Consider the following 17720-nt stretch of genomic DNA (forward strand, 5'->3'; position numbering starts at 1 on the left):
TAGTCTTTCAAAATGAAACCATATTGTAAGAACTTTCATGGTCATATTTTACTCTTTCAAAATGAAATCATATTGTTAGTACTTTCATGGTTATCTTATATACTCTTTCAAAATGAAACCATATTGTAAGAACCTTCATGATCATCTTTAACTCTTTCAAAATGAAATCATATTGTAGGAACTTTATGGTCATCTTAAATACTCATTCAAAACAAAACCATATTGTAAGTACTTCCATGGTCATCTTATATACTCTTTCAAAATGAAACCATGTTGTAAGAACTTTCATGGTCATCTTTAACTCTTTCAAAATGAAATCATTTTGTAAGTACTTTCATGGTCTTTCAAAGTGAAACCATATTGTAAGAATGTTCATGGTCATCTTTTACTCTTTCGAATTAAACTATATTGTAAGTACTTTCATGGTCATCTTATATACTCTTTCAAAATGAAACCATATTGTAAGTACTTTCATGGTCATCTTATATACTCTTTCCAAATTAAACCATATTGTAAGTACTTTCATGGTCATCTTATATACTCTTTCAAAATGAAACCATATTTTAAAAAATTTCATGGTTATCTTTTACTCTGTCAAAATGAAACCCTATTGTAAGTACTTTCATGGTCATCTTATAGACTCTTTCAAAATGAAACCATATTGTCAGTACTTTCATGGTCATCTTATATACTCTTTCAAAATGAAACCATATTGTAAGTACTTTCATGGTCATCTTATATACTCTTTTAAAATGAAACCCTATTGTAAGAACTTTATGGTCATCTTATATACTCTTTCAAAACGAAACCGTATTGTAAGCACTTCTATGGTCGTCTTATATACTCTTTCAAAATGAAACCCTATTATAAGTACTTTTATGGTCATCTTATATACTCTTTCAAAATGAAACCATATTGTAAGAACTTGCATGGTCATCTTTAACTCTTTCAAAATGAAATCATATTGTAAAGACTTTCATAGTCTGTCAAAATGAAACCATATTGTAAGAACTTTCATGGTCATATTTTACTCTTTCAAAATGAAATCATATTGTTAGTACTTTCATGATCATCTTTAACTCTTTCAAAATGAAATCATTTTGTAGGAACTTTATGGTCATCTTAAATACTCATTCAAAACAAAACCATATTGTAAGAACTTCCATGGTCATCTTATATACTCTTTCAAAATGAAACCATATTGTAAGAACTTTCATGGTCATCTTTTACTCTTTCAAAATGAAATCATATTGTAAGTTCTTTCATGGTCTTTCTAAATGAAACCATATTGTAAGAATTTTCATGGTCATCTTTTACTCTTTCGAAATTAAACTATATTGTAAGTACTTTCATGGGCATCTTATATACTCTTTCAAAATGAAACCATATTGTAAGAACTTTCATGATCATCTTATATACTCTTTCCAAATGAAACCATATTGTAAGTACTTTCATGGTCATCTTATATACTCTTTCAAAATGAAACCATATTGTAAAAACTTTCATGGTTATCTTTTACTCTTTCAAAATGAAACCCTATTGTAAGTACTTTCATGGTCATCTAATATACTCTTTAAAAATGAAACCATATTGTCAGTACTTTCATGGTCATCTTATATACTCTTTCAAAATGAAACCATATTGTAAGTACTTTCATGGTCATCTTATATACTCTTTTAAAATGAAACCCTATTGTAGGAACTTTATGGTCATCTTATATACTCTTTCAAAACGAAACCGTATTGTAAGCACTTCTATGGTCGTCTTATATACTCTTTCAAAATGAAACCCTATTATAAGTACTTTTATGGTCATCTTATATACTCTTTCAAAATGAAACCATATTGTAAGAACTTGCATGGTCATCTTTAACTCTTTCAAAATGAAATCATATTGTAAAGACTTTCATAGTCTTTCAAAATGAAACCATATTGTAAGAACTTTCATGGTCATATTTTACTCTTTCAAAATGAAATCATATTGTTAGTACTTTCGTGGTTATCTTATATACTCTTTCAAAATGAAACCATATTGTAAGAACCTTCATGGTTATCTTTAACTCTTTCAAAATGAAATCATATTGTAGGAACTTTATGGTCATCTTAAATACTCATTCAAAACGAAACCATATTGTAAGAACTTCCATGGTCATCTTATATACTCTTTCAAAATGAAACCATATTGTAAGAACGTTCATGGTCATCTTTAACTCTTTCAAAATGAAATCATATTGTAAGTACTTTCATGGTCATCTTTTACTCTTTCGAAATTAAACTTTATTGTAAGTACTTTCATGGTCGTCTTATATACTCTTTCAAAATGAAACCATATTGTAAGTACTTTCATGGTCATCTTATATACTCTTTTAAAATGAAACCATATTGTAAGTACTTTCATGGTCATCTTATTTACTATTTCAAAATGAAACCCTATTGTAAGTACTTTCATGGTCATCTTATATACTCTTTTAAAATGAAACCATATTGTAAGTACTTTCATGGTCATCTTATTTTCTATTTCAAAATGAAACCCTATTGTAAGTACTTTCATGGTCATCTTATATACTCTTTCCAAATGAAACCCTATTGTAAGAACTTTCATGATCATCTTTTACTCTTTCAAAATGAAACCATATTGTAAGAACTTTCATGATCATCTTTTACTCTTTCAAAATGAAACCATATTGTTAGTACTTTTATGGTCATATTATATACTCTTTTAAAATGAAACCATATTGTAAGAACTTTCTTGGTCATTTATTATACTCTTTCAAAACGATAGCATCTTGTTTGTCGTCCTAAGTTATTTAAAGTGACACCAATTATTCAAAGTCAATACATACACATGTTTAACAAACATACATTTTGAGTGATATGCCTTTAACAACTAAAACTGAATAATGCTTTTTTTGGAAATTTTAATTACTGATAACAAGATTGTAACCGTGTATATCATAGCTAAACACGCTAAATATGAAATGATTGCTACAAGATAAACTGTGATGTACTGTCGTCTCATAGGGAACGTCTCATAGGGAACAAATACCGTGTTTTCTGCACCTTTCTTTCAAATTAAACTCTGTATCCTTCATAATAACCATTGGTCGACATTTATTCATCTTTGAACTTTTCTCTCAAATGAAACCTTGTATCAACAATCTTGGCCATTTAATCTATTCTTTCACAATGTATTTTCTTGGTCATTCGATATACTCTTTAAAAAAAACATTAACTTTCTTGGCCATTTAATTTACTCTTTAGCAAGAAACTATCTTGAAAGTAATTTTCTTGGTCATTCAATTCACTATTTTAGCAGGAACCATCTTGAATGCACTTTAAGTGGGAATAACTTGAGAAACTACATAACAATGTTCTTAAATTTCAACATTTATTTACCAATATCACTGTCATTTACCAATAACACTGTCATTTACCAATAACACTGTCAATAAATAAACTTGGACGGGTAGAATATATTATCACAGATTAATAAACAATAACCTTAGAGAAACTTTGTATTAAACCCAATTTAAAAACAGCTGTATGTTAATCAAAGTAATTATTTAGCAATTATTTATAATAGGAAAGTGCATATTACTTTATTTACCAACGCTTATAATTAAGGTAAGTGTAACATGTTCAAGAATATTGTACAGCATGTAAATGCACACACATAATTATATTTTTAACTTTCAGTCTCTAAAACTCACATAAACAGCATTATTTTGAATATTCATGGCATAAACAACAAAATACTGCAAATAGGAATATTTTGATGGAACTTCACCCTAACAGGATGTGGATAATGTTTCATTTGCATATTTCTACAATACTAGTGTCATCAGCAGTTTTTTTCCTATTAAAATACAAACACAAATGATCTGCATAGATTTAAGTGTCTTTTCTTTATTTAATTTTATTTGTTTTATTGAGTTTTGCTTAAGTACAATGAACAAACGTATAATGTTTATTTCTTCTTTTTCTTTCCCTTCTTTCCTTTCTTTCCCTTTTTGCCCTTTTTCCCCTTGCCGCCTTTACCACCCCCACCTTCTTCATCATCACCTTGAGCGGCCTTGGCACGCTTTTTGCCAAGAGGAGTTTTGGCATACCAGCCCTGCAAAGAAAGACACGAATATTGTTGGGTTCATTTGCAATGGTTGAAGGTACTATCTTGTCTTTTATCCACAACTATAGTATCGTAGGCATATAATGAAAAATTTATAGCTGAATAATTGTCAATTTGAAATGATATTTGTTTTGCTGATTTTTATATACCTACATATGGGTACACTTCTAACAAAAACATATCGGGTACTTTACAAGAAAATGTTCATATTTATACACAGTTAAGAGAGCATTTTCACTACAGAACTTAGAAAATTTCACAAATTGGAGATAATAAGACAATCAGACAGATGTACATTACCTTAAATGCCTCCTCCTCTTCTTTGTAAATTGGGTCAATTCTGGCCAATGGGGCGATAAACTCTACAGCCTGCATTGGGCGTTTGGAAAGCTGCTGGATTCGCCTGTCTGTCAGGACCTGGCCAATGGCTGTCTGCATGTGGCCCGGCGTGTAACCGTCAGTCACTTTAGCCAGCGAGCTGACATCAAGACTGTTGGTGATCATCCCATTGTTTTTGATGATCAATCTACGCCACAGCACTGTAAGCAAAGGTGATGATTATGATTACTTATTCTTGCACATCTGACGGGCAATTCTGTGGGGTTCGGCCATGCTTGAAAGTTCTATCATGCACCCCTAGGACATTTTCAAAAAGTGTGAATGTATATGACTCATGATATCGTCTGCCAAAATAGAGGCACTCACATTATCATCAAAAACCAAATTTAAACAAGCAATTGGATAATGAAATAAAACTTTTAACACTGTGCAAAGTTTGAATTTTCGACAGAAAATCAATAATCGTTGGTTGATGAGGCACACTATTTAAAAAAAAAAAATGCCACTTTTACCATGGCAGGACTATTTTTTGCTTACAACTAAGTTACGTTACATATAGTTACATGTATTTTTTAAGGTTTATAATCACATACTGAAATAAATATTTGTCTAAAAAGGCATATCTTACAGGATTGCATCATTACATTGCATACAGATTACAGATACTTATAATTGTACATTATATCATAATCAGTCACATGAATAAAAGACTAATGATATAAACCCATTGAAATACTAAGTGGACTAGACTGAGTGTCCTGAAATTTAATGTATACCACTTTACAAGTTGATAAGTGGACAAAAATCACATGCTAAAATACAATGAACAATTTGTCGTTATTTAAATAAATGAAATAAATACAATGGTGTTAAAATTTCCTTGTTTTTAATTTAGGCTTAACTTTTTTTACCAGCAAATTCTTTTAATACATACATTTTGTTCAAACAAATATACATATCTGTTGCCTTTTCATTTCCCAATGAGTAAATAAATCACCAAAAAACAAAAGAAAAAAATGTGCAGACTAAATAGAGAGCAAAGTGAATGGGACGCCACATATCACTGTTTTATTTGTATGCTAGTTAAGCACTGCGAAAATTAAGATGCAAATGAAAATGAAATGTAATTTATATGTTACCATGTTAAGATGTCTAACAAATCATGTTTAGTTGTCCGATGCTTGAAATAAATTCCTATGCATAATGGGGCCGTTTCGTAAGGAATCCTAGGAGCAATTTTATACCAAGGAGAGATCAACAACAATAGAACTGTACCATTGACAATACCACCTAGGAACAAAATCGCTTCTAGAGTTCTTGATGAAACTACCCCCAACAATCAAATCGATGTTTTATCAGACTATATATGAAAACCTTTTATCCTAAAATAGAACGCTTCCACTTCACAAGAAAAACAATGGAAACAAGGGAAGGTTACTCTTTATTACTTACAATGCCAGAGATCAACAACAATAGAACTGTATCATTGACAATACCACCTAGGAACAAAATCGCTTCTAGAGTTCTTGATGAAACTACCCCCAACAATCAAATCGATGTTTTATCAGACTATATATGAAAACCTTTTATCCTAAAATAGAACGCTTCCACTTCACAAGAAAAACAATGGAAACAAGGGAAGGTTACTCTTTATTACTTACAATGCCAGAGATCAACAACAATAGAACTGTATCATTGACAATACCACCTAGGAACAAAATCGCTTCTAGAGTTCTTGATGAAACTACTCCCAACAATCAAATCGATGTTTAATGAGACTATATATGAAAACCTTTTATCCTAAAATAGAACGCTTCCACTTCACAAGAAAAACAATGGAAAATAGGAAACAAGGGGAGGTTACTCTTTATTACTTACAATGCCTGGAAGCATAATCTGGCCTTGGAATAAGAATTAGTCTCTGGTAACATCCAACAAGTGGCTTCATTTCACCGTCAAACGGGCATCTCGATGTTCCGATTAGCAGTAGGCGATCATCCGATTTTATTGTTTTCAGGGCTTTAGGCAATTCTTTCTTAAGACGTTTTGGATCAGTCTGAAATTCAAGAAACATGTTTAAATGTCTTTAAAACAATGACTGGTAGCAACTGTGACTTTAACAAACAATATTATACTTACGATGATGTGAGAAGTGTTGAACTTGTTAATTATACCTTAATTAGAAAATCTTCCAACTTTTAAAAAGGAGAGCAAAATACTGTTTAGAAATAATCTTTTTATAAATAAAGTACAATGTTCTTTTTAAATTTTAAATTTTATTACATGTAAATAACAACATTTAATATTCAATGAGTGCCAGTAAGATAAACCCATTTTTACACCACAAAATAAAACAACAAAATGGTTACCTCCTGATTTTAAAAGATAGCAAAAATGTATAATTTACATCTAAAGAATGAATAACTATACCCACAAAAAGGATTAGAATTTTAAACCTAACCTTAAGTCATTATATCCATAAATGTTGAAATTTAATCTGACCTATAGATTGTTGTTAAAATCATGAACATGTTTGAGGGGTTGGACTTTTAAGAATGTTTGAGGGGTTGGACTTTTAAGAATAAGATTATGTTAAGATAAGAAAATTATAATTACTTACTGGGTCTGTTTTGGGGATCTTTTTCTTAAACATTTTCTCGCAGTCGCCAACATAAAATACAGTAGGCTGAAGGGCTCTGCCAACCTAAAAACAAAATAAAATAATATTTTGAGATTAAGAAAACTATTATACATGTTTGAACAAAAACAACTGATTGAAAAGTATTTATCAACGATTTGCTTTCATTTTATGACATTCAATATTATCATTCGAAAAGTTGATCCATCAGAAGAAATTCTTGGAATAAAACCTAGATTTACAGCCGATGAAATTGCAGAAAGATAATAACTAAGAACTAAGCTTAATCATTAAGAATTTCAACTTTCGCGGGTGTTTAAAAGTCTGCCCACCGATACTCATCAGATACACAATTCCATGTCAGCCAATTAATTTGTTTTCAGTTAGATGACTTGGATTAAAATTTAAATGATTAAAAAGTGCTCGTTCGCTACGCTCACTCCATCCATTCTTAATCAATAAGAGTTTAATTCATGTCATCTAACTATTACATAGAAACCTTAGAACAAGATTATAGTACCTTAAATATAAGATGCATTAACATTTTTAGGCCATCCTTCCCCGGGTATTTCCCGACAAGATTTGCTGGTGAAAGGTCAAATAGATTAGCCCCAGTCTCGTTGCAAATGGCATGCACAAGCATCTTTTTCCCTGAGCCACGTGGACCAGCTAGAAGAATGGACTTGGTCAGTGGAGCTTGCTCATGGACTGCAGGAGACCCTGTAAGATAGAATAATACTTTGCATTGTGCTTTCAGATATACATCACATGCAATACATCCAATACTTTTGTAATGTTAGTAAAATTGTTATTACAAGTAGCAAACAGAACTTTCTTTTTATAATTTTTTTAAGAATCTGAACACCATTTAACACATTATCGATGATAATTCCACCAGATTTAATATAATCAAAATACACATTTTTATGAGGATGATCCCCTAAACAGTTAACGCACTGCATTGCTTCAGATTAAACGCCAACGCTCATCTGTTTGTGTTTTTTGTCAAACAAAGGGCATAACTTCACAATTATTAAAGCTAGAGTCATGTGTGATTGTCACAGGCAACAACAGTGACACAAAGGCTTTGACCTCAACTTTTTTTTAGAAAACAGACACACTAAGAGCCAGTTTCCATGATGTATGTTTAGAGCCTTAACTGTTTAATTTAGCTCCATGTATTATAGTGTAGAGGCAAATGTGTTTCCAGAAAGAAAAAAAAAATTACAGTATCATTATTAATATCCCTGTACAGTATCATCTTTGGTGAGGTATTTTTACCTTAGTCTTATTACATTATCTATTGATTGTCTTACCCAGTGGAAGGATTCCAAACTCCGTCACCAGCCTACGGACATCACTCAGTGAAGGCATTGGTTCAATGTTCGCCTGTCGCAGAGTGGTTCCAAGGTAGCTGTACTCGCCCTCAAAATCAGCCAGCTTTAGCAGAGGGCTCCGAACAATGATTCCCTGCATCACTAGCTCCTCATAGAGAGATTCAATAGTCCTGTTCATAAAAGATGTGAAGGAAATATTAACACAATGATTAGAATTCTACAAATCAGTTGTGCAAATTATTTGACCTACTACCCCAAAATCAATAGAGGTCATAGGTGGACAATGACCATGTGCATACCAAGTTTGAAGACCCTACACCAAGTTTTTCAAATGTTATAAGTTGCAAAAGCTGTGTGATGACAACACTGCTTGACAAAGTACAGATTTCTGAAAACGCAAAAGTGAAAAGTCAACAAGAGGGCTGCCAAACAAACATCAATGTTTGTCTGACAATAGTTTTTCAATCAAACAAGGGCATTAACTCAATAAATATAAATGTCATTGATATACACAGTCATGCATATTTTCTCTCACAACAAATATGTGCACAACACTGACACTAGTGAGGACACCATGGCAAAAGCAATACCATAAATTTTCTTTTCGAAAAACAGACCATTAAAAAGATTTAAGTAAAACATTTTAATTTACGCCAAACATACGTCTAACTAACTAACCCAAATACTAATTTGGGTGAAAGGGCAATGTTTATGAAACAATTAATTATAAAAGATAACATTTCATCTCAAGCGCACATACCGGTCCGGGGTTAAATCCTTCTCCTTCTTCTTCTTCTTGCCCTTCTTTCCACTCTTCTTCTTCTTCTTCTTCTTTTTGCCCGACTTCTTCTTCTTCTTACCTCCCTTGTCACGGTCAACAGCCTGAAATGGCAAAGCAATAGTTAGTTAGCTTGTTTGCATAAACCAATTGATTTATGCCAAGGGTTTCCCTGACACAAAAAGAGCTGAACATTGGGTAACTCTCTTGTCTGTTTTCTGAGGTAAAAAGCTGCTGCTAATCCTTTAAAACTGGTTAATTCTTTGGTTTGGTTTAAGTAATTTAATATGTTCAATGTTTACCAACAATTACTGTTGACCAATCAAGTTTCTATATTTATTAATTTATCTTATAAATATAACCTGTATTAACTTATTCAGTTTCATCAGTTGGCTTTTGGTATGCCACAACAGGTGCATGGAGGGGCTCAAACCCATGACTTGGTGGGTTAGAGGTGGATACATTCACCTTTGACAAATCAATGGCACCGAAAGAAAACCAGTAAATCCCAAAGTGGTTCTTTTCAGCAAAGACAAAAATAAAAAAGTGAAAATCCTGATACTGCAAATTTTAGCACAATGTTGAGGGTAAGTGCAAAACTGACAATTTTGTTAAGATGTAATTCTACCAGTTTTATACAGAATTGAAACTGTTTTGCGCTATTGACCTGCAAATACAGGGATTTCATTCAACCAATGCATTTACAGCCTTTTATCACATGGTGATTATCTTAGTTAATGTTTTCTGATTGGCTATCATAATGGGTGTTTTCTCAAAAGAAGCATAAACATTAGCATATTTAAGAAAGTTAAAAAAAAAAATTCGGCAAAAATGCATGTACTGGTTTTTCATTTGGTGGCATCAATATATCCCCTTAATTTCCGTATGCAATGATGAGTTCATCTTTAATTGTAAAAAAAGTAACATGCTTCCACAAAATGCTATCAGCACAGTAACTCACAGCTTTAAGATTTTTCAGCTCAGTCCTCATGAGTTCATCCACTTGTACACGAATTTCCTCTTCTACCTCCTTTCGTTTCTCTTCCTTAATCAGTTCCACATCATGCTTCTGCGGGAAATTATCAGCTTCGTTTCTTGTCTGCCAGACACCTGGGGAAATTAAATAGGACCAAGTTTTATATTGTGACAAAAAAAGGTGAATACTGGTATCACAGAATTGACATCATTTATATATATCACTGAAACAAAAAAGTTTAAGTTACATGTATACATTAATTAAAGAAGCAGATTGAAGCTTTTCACTTTCACACCTCAAGCTGTTTACTGGACAAACAGCACTGAGAAAATGACTCCTACCTTTGAAGGTGTCCGTCCCATCGTTGACAGCTGGTACGAAGCTAGAAGGGGCCATCTTCCAGCCCTCTTCTTCCTCCTGTAATATTAAAACATTTTATTTTATGCATACCATTGGTTTATAGAAATTTATCAGTGAGACATTAATGATATTTCACTTTTTTTACTGTCCACATCAAACTTCAGCATGCACGTAGCTTGGACTAAATGTCAATAACATAATTTCCAGCATGGGTTCAAACGTCATTAAGATTTGAGTGCACTTTAAATAGCAATAAGATATAAATCAGTGTCATTTTGAATGAGTTTTGAGCATAAAAAATAGAAAGTGTTTGTTTCATAGGGATATAAATTTTATTTCATTTTGTGAACACCAAAAGTTCACAGTTTCACTCATGTACTACAATACAGCTAAGCTATGCTAACCCACTAGTTTAGGGATCACTTTAGGTGCTCATTCGATGAAATATTATTAATATCGCACTGAAACAAAAATTATCTTCCATAATTAATGGCTCTTCAAAATAAAACGGAATCCTATTGCCATTTCAAAAAACACACCAAAAAGCATGAAATAAAAGCATTCCATACCAATGAAAACCACTCTTTTCCTCAATCATGTGTCAAGTCACAATAGTTGAACATATTGACGACATTTTACAAAATTATAAGTGTTCGTAAACGTAATATTCATACAGACCATATTACAACAGAGTTATATTGTTTGAACTTACTGATTGATCCTGATGTTGAAAATACAACAAATAAGTAGTACTATATATATATAGAACAGAAATAACTTGACTTCTATTGATAAGCCAGATTGTTTAAAAAAAAAAACACACACAGCAATTTAGTAACTTAAATGGTAGATCAAGTTGAAAAATATAACTTCTTTTTCAAATTTTAGAAGAGCATCATTAAACATATACAGAAACACTTAAAAAATGCAGGCTATGGCTAGTCAGCACAGTGTGATGATCTTTTTTTCATATTTTCATATTTAAAAATATTACCTTAAACTTTATGGTCACAACATTCTGTTGTAGAAACCTGACCTTGACCTCGATTGAAATGACTTTTTATCCATTTTTTGAAAATACCTGATATTGCCATAATCATATAATCTACTCACCTCATCATCACCACCCTTTCCTTTCCCTTTCTTTCCTTTTTTTCCCTTCTTTCCTTTTTCCTTCTTGTCCTTCTTTTTCTTGCCTTTCTTTTCTTTCTTCCCTTTCTTGCCATCCTCCTAAAACATTGTATGATACAAATACATGTGTGTACGATCTATGGTAAAATGAAGAAAAAGATTATCTGGTAAAAACATAATCCAACAGCAAAAACAATCAAAAATATGTTATTTAAGCAACAGCTAATTATCTGTTGTATATCAGTAACCAATAAGCATTTTACTAATTATTCATCTACTGTGTTCTTTTTAATTCACAAAAAAACACCAATATATTCAGCAATTAACAGTAATAGTTACTTTCTGACAAAAGAATTCCACCTTTATATTCAAACTTTCAATGAAAGAAATTGTATGCGATCATTAATGACATACATAACAATTACTATACTACACTTTATTAACAGTGCAAATATATTATATTTTCATACATACACATCAGTACGAAAGAATGATATCATTCTGATTGTTTCTATTAATTTAGGCTTTTTATCAATGTCATTTCAACAGATAACTTTCATTTAGCCTTTTGTAAACAATGCTTTGTGTGCAATAAAAAAACAACTTTTTAGCTACAACACAAATCATTCTTAAATCAACATACACATTCATTGACACGACAATTATCATATCTCATAACAAAATCTAAAGTGTCCAAAAATATCAAGACCGTGTTCAAATTCACTGGACTGTGTTCACATTTTTGTAACCAAAATGACTACACCAGTCTACCTCGCTGTCGTCCCAATCTGAGTAATAACTTCTAGATGAATCGGAATAAGAGGAACCAACCGATTTCTTTCCAAACCGATAGTAGTGCTGCTTGTTTGCAATGTTTTTCAAGTTACATTGATGATAATATTTTACTATTATAAAAACCTATGTTGACAGGAGCACAGCAACACTGACATGTTAAGATTTGAGTTACATTATCAAATGATCAAAGTAAATAATAATGATGATACTTGATAATTGTAAATGTTCAAAATTAAGTTAACTATTATGAACTAATGTCAGAACATATTACCAACAGAAACAAAGAAAATTTTAAATTGCAAGTTCCATTCTAAACCAGTTTTATTGACCAGTCAATCTGAAAACTAATATTAATATAATTTCCAAGATATTAATCATGTAACCTAAACTGTTAGTTAAATTGTTGTGAACATTAATAATTACCTTTCCAGCAAGTTCAGCCTCAACCTCAGCAGGATCTTTTTGTTTGAAGATAGCCGCAGATCCTCCGTCATCTTCATCAGGGTATTCTGGAAACTTTCCTGTTGCGTCCCTGAAATAGTTTGATTTTTGCACCTTTTTGCCTATACATGTACAGGTATTAGCATTTCAACAACAAAATTAATATTTTGCTTTTCTGAGTCTCAAACTTAAGACGCTGGTAAATATTGGCCCTGGGCTATGACAGTAACTGAACATTTTTTATGAATAAAAAAAACAAACAAAAAAAAGATGAGCTAAATATCTCTGAGGTAAGCCATTCATCATTAATACAAAAATGCTACTAGTAAAGTTTCATTTTTAAGTCAAAATTTTTTAAGTTTGAATATTTTTAAAGTTTTCACTGAAACCTTTTTTAGATATAGGTATAATGTTATATGAGAAACAAATTAATAAAAAAAATGCTTTATAATTGCAGTAAACTTTTATTACCTCCCTTTAGTATATCAGCGGCATTATAGTGTTATTAAAAATTATCCATGATCAGGACCGTGTAAAATCAATATAATGCTTAAGCAATATAAACTTAACATAAAAATACTTTATGTTAATATCTAAAATGCCATTACATCTTTGCATCCTAATGATGGATCACTTACCAAGTCATCATCCAAAACCTTAAGTTTAGTTATCATATCTGTAATCATATCTGTAAATGTGGATTATTGAGAAATCTTAACTAAGGTCAACTTTTTCCTCTCTTTAGAGGTTAAATTGTCCCTAAATTCTCTATCAATCCTATTATTGATTATTTTAAATAATTTATTTCAACTATATTGAGATGACAGCTGGGAGATAATATAAATCATTCTCTTGTCAATTCCTAGGCAGAAACAAATACTGTGTCCTTTAGAAATGTTTCTCTGGTGGGGATCGACCACTGGGAAGAGATAGCACAGACACCAGCCCACTCTAAACCCCTCAAATCCTTTTCAGTTCTGTACCTGCATTCAATAAACCACTGTCTGATTTGGTCCATCATGGTTTCCTTCACGTCCGGTCCCTCCGTCTCCCGAATCTTGTCCTTCATCGTAACCAAGGCTTGCTGGTACTCGTTCTCATGCATTTTCTGTGTAAGACGGCGCTGTTGCTCGGTCTTATTGGCCAACGCCTGAGGGGTGTTCTTTACACTTGAAGGCATACTGGGCGGAGCCTATTTTTTTCAGAGAAAAAATTACTTGATTAAAGCACTGTGTTAAAGTAAAGCCTCTAAGCCTTTTTTAAAGATGCTTAGCAGGCTCATACAAAATGCTATACACCTGGGCATGTAACTAAGTATATTATAATAGTATTGTAGTTTGGGGTGGTTTGAGACAAAGCTCTAATTGTGATTTAATTTAAAGTGTAATGATTCAATGGCACATGCAAGCATTCTTGGGCTGTATTATAATGCACAGTCAGAAAAACGACAAAACCATACAATCTTTTTTCTTAATCACTGAGTAATTGTTTAAAACATGACAAAAATTGCAGTCGTTTGAAGTTTCAAATAAGGATTATTTAATAACCAACCATTCCAATAAAGATCATCTCCTCCTCTCTTTCTTTCCTCGTCTTCCTACGCTGGTAAAATCCCTTCCAGACCTGTTGAGAAATAACAAAACATTATATAGAACAGAATATCACACTTAAACAATCACCTTGAAGTTTCAATGTTAATCAAAAGAGAAAAACAAACAATCCTGCTAGAAAATCCAGTTAGAAACTAGCATTTTCTTTTCAATCTATATATATTAAAAAACTATTTCTTATACTATTTAAACTAAGCAAGTAATAGGTCAATAATTTTAATAACTCTAAAACAAATCTAACTTAAATTAATCAAGTGATGTATGATTGAAAATGTAATGGTGTTTCAAATACAATAAACAAGTGAAACAAGGCATTTCAATTTGAAAACAAGGTGTGTTTCAAGTAAAACTGCTGAAAATAATAAGGTCTGTAGCTAACGATTTTTTATTATCGTTAATTGTTTTCTTTGCAAATAAAACAACTCTGTATTGAGTCGGCTGGTAAAAATTAGTGTTATTTGGGTTACCAGAACCACAGCTATTTTTCATTTTGGCCTTAATAACACCAGCATACTGTAATAACATTATTACTACTACAGTGTGTCTTTGAATGTAACAATGAATTTACCTTCTGGATCCTCGATGCAGCCACGTCATGGTCAAGAGTCGGAGCGCCTCGTCGTGCAGCCTCTCTCTCACTCTCTTCCTGTCTTCTGATCTCCTTCATGAATTTGGCACGGAGCCGACCTTGTCGTGCACGCTCATGAATCTGTACCAATCGGATCGCTTCTTCGAATGACATCTTCACGTCTTCTTTCTGTGTTATGACATAAAATTACTATGGCAATTGAATATATTATTGCTAACATATACATTTTGAAAGTTTGAAAAAGTTGAAATTGACATTTCTAAATGTTTTATCTGAATAAAATATATCAAATACTCTTAGCAATAAATGTTATTACTCACTTAACAGAAGCTTTAGCTAGTTGGAACCAATCTATTACAGTTGAGTTATGAATAGTTCATTGGATAAAAAAATACTTGAGTGTTGTTCTTCGGTAATGACCAAGAACTTGCCCCTTAACCATCTTAAACCCTCAATCTTTTTGGTGAGGGCTGACTACCAGACCACCTCAACAAATAGACCACCTTAAAGTCTATCATTCTACATACCGTATCTTTATCCTGTGGACCAAGTTTGGTGAGGATCTGACCGAGAAGTTTTTCCCTCTCTTTCAATGCTTCCATTCTCTCATTGATAAAGTACTTCGGAATAGGGATCTCTACATCATTCTGAATTAGCACAGATAATTGTTACATTTACACAGACAATTTACATAAACTAGTCACTGTAAAAACATTTTTAAAAACATCATACAAAAACTTCCTAATATTGTTTTATAGGCTTAGGCCTGAAAGCTAGATTGCCTATTACACCTTTTATTCACAATATACATTTAAATTCAGATTATAAGGAACTAAATTAAATATCATTGTGATAAATACCAGAAACATATTCAGAGATCAAAATTAACATTTAAATTGTAATGGGACACTCTGGTACCCATAAGCAATATTAAAATTGGTTATGTTTAACTTTAACAAATATGTTCTATTTTCATATTACAATACATATAAAGTCTTACGGGTGTTAACTTCAAATCCGACAGAACATCATCAAAGTAATGGTACTCTGAGAACTCCAAGTTGACCATCTCATGTTTCAACTCAAGGATTCTACCCATGGTCCCGTCTAGGACATGTCGAAGGACCCTTCGCTTCTGTGGGTGGACAATCTGATCATAGCACATTTCAAGCCGCCGGAATATTTGTATGTACTTGATGTACATAGTTGCCAGCAACTGGAACGCTGCAAGACGATCCTGAAATATCAATAAAATATATCAAACATGTAATAATCTATTTGAGGATTCATTATAAATCATACTTTGAAAAGCTTTGGGGCAGATTTATCCTACAGTGCTTGAATAATAGCACAAGCCCAGAATTCCACTCACAAGTAAAATGCATTCCTGGCTTGCTTATAATGTGATTTTATATAGCACGGTTTGTTCAAAATGTTGAACCTATTTTGAGCTTGTTCATCCAATAGTCTTATTATGAATTTATGATGACTGATTAAATAGAAGAAATGTTTAGAGCTTAGAAGTTTCTACAATCTGAAATGAGTGAGGACAAGCATTGAATATTGAAGGTCTTAATAGTTGTACAAACTTAAAGGATTTTCGACCAAAAACTTGATATGTCAATATTTCTAGTCACTTCCTGTAAGTTTATAGAATATCCATGAAATTAACATTTACTTATTAAAACTACATGTATTCGTAACATTAGCAGGCCAGTAAAATATATGTAATCATAAAATGAAAAAAGGCTTGTACAAACCCGTTCTGGCTTCTGGGGTTCGGCAGGCATTTCCTGGACCAGCAGGTCCATAAGAGCCGACTGTGCTTCTGTCCATTGCTTGTTATAAGTGCTGTAACAAAGAAATTTGAATAAGATCAAAAGACTGTCCTTATTTCTTTTAGAAAACTGATACTTTTTCAGTGGTTTGCAGTCGATTGTATGTTTATTTGTCATGTCTTCACATTAAACTTTAGCTACAATAATGAGCGATCAGGGATACTTTTTTATTATTTTGACATTTCATGTGTATCCCTGTAACGTCACCAGTCTGCCATAGTCTAAAAATCGTCAAAAGACTGGTTGACGGCCATTTAGGTGGACTAATTAAACTTGAGAAAAACGAAGTGCACTTAATGACCACATGATTTCTTAAAACCACTTAAGTCAAAACAGGAATAAAATTGAAAATTTCCTAATAAATATATATAGCTATGCACCAAAATGACATTCCAAATCATTGATGTTTTTGTTCGCAACACAGCTTATTGTGTTTATAAGAAATAATCATGGCAAATTACGTGAGCACTGAAATGGAAAAAAACGTTCATAAATGAAAACTCGAATCCAAAAATACATAAAAGTAAACAACATCGAGAAAAAGGCACAAATAAGCTAATGTCATGCCAACAAAAAGCACATTTACAAACCTGTGTGACATTTTGATGGTTGTACTACTTCTTCATAAGAAATATAACTAATTGTATACGATATTGACCAAAAATAGTTTTGTTTGTTATGGTCGTCCTATTTGGACGCCATATTGTAATCTGTACTCGTTGCTATGGGAATTTCGATATTATACGAGATATTCGCGAGAACA

At 32.1% G+C, this 17720-nt stretch overlaps 1 protein-coding gene across 1 annotated transcript; it reads right to left on the reverse strand.

Annotated features, from left to right (window-relative positions):
- Positions 1-3376: 3376 nt before the first annotated feature.
- Positions 3377-17694, reverse strand: LOC128216642 (dynein regulatory complex protein 11-like). The gene is made up of 18 exons (XM_052923261.1): positions 17548-17694; positions 16880-16970; positions 16120-16356; positions 15647-15766; positions 15099-15287; positions 14472-14543; positions 13904-14112; positions 12903-13011; positions 11667-11783; positions 10535-10610; positions 10179-10327; positions 9200-9321; positions 8419-8609; positions 7623-7822; positions 7085-7168; positions 6343-6520; positions 4426-4664; positions 3377-4113 (listed from the first exon to the last, which is right to left on the reverse strand). Exons 1-18 carry the CDS (start codon positions 17556-17558, stop codon positions 3967-3969), a joined length of 2541 nt encoding a protein of 846 aa, XP_052779221.1. The 5' UTR covers positions 17559-17694; the 3' UTR covers positions 3377-3966.
- Between the last annotated feature and the right edge of the window lie 26 nt (positions 17695-17720).

Source organism: Mya arenaria, chromosome 14, assembly GCF_026914265.1.
Source record: "Mya arenaria isolate MELC-2E11 chromosome 14, ASM2691426v1".
NCBI lineage: Eukaryota > Metazoa > Mollusca > Bivalvia > Myida > Myidae > Mya > Mya arenaria.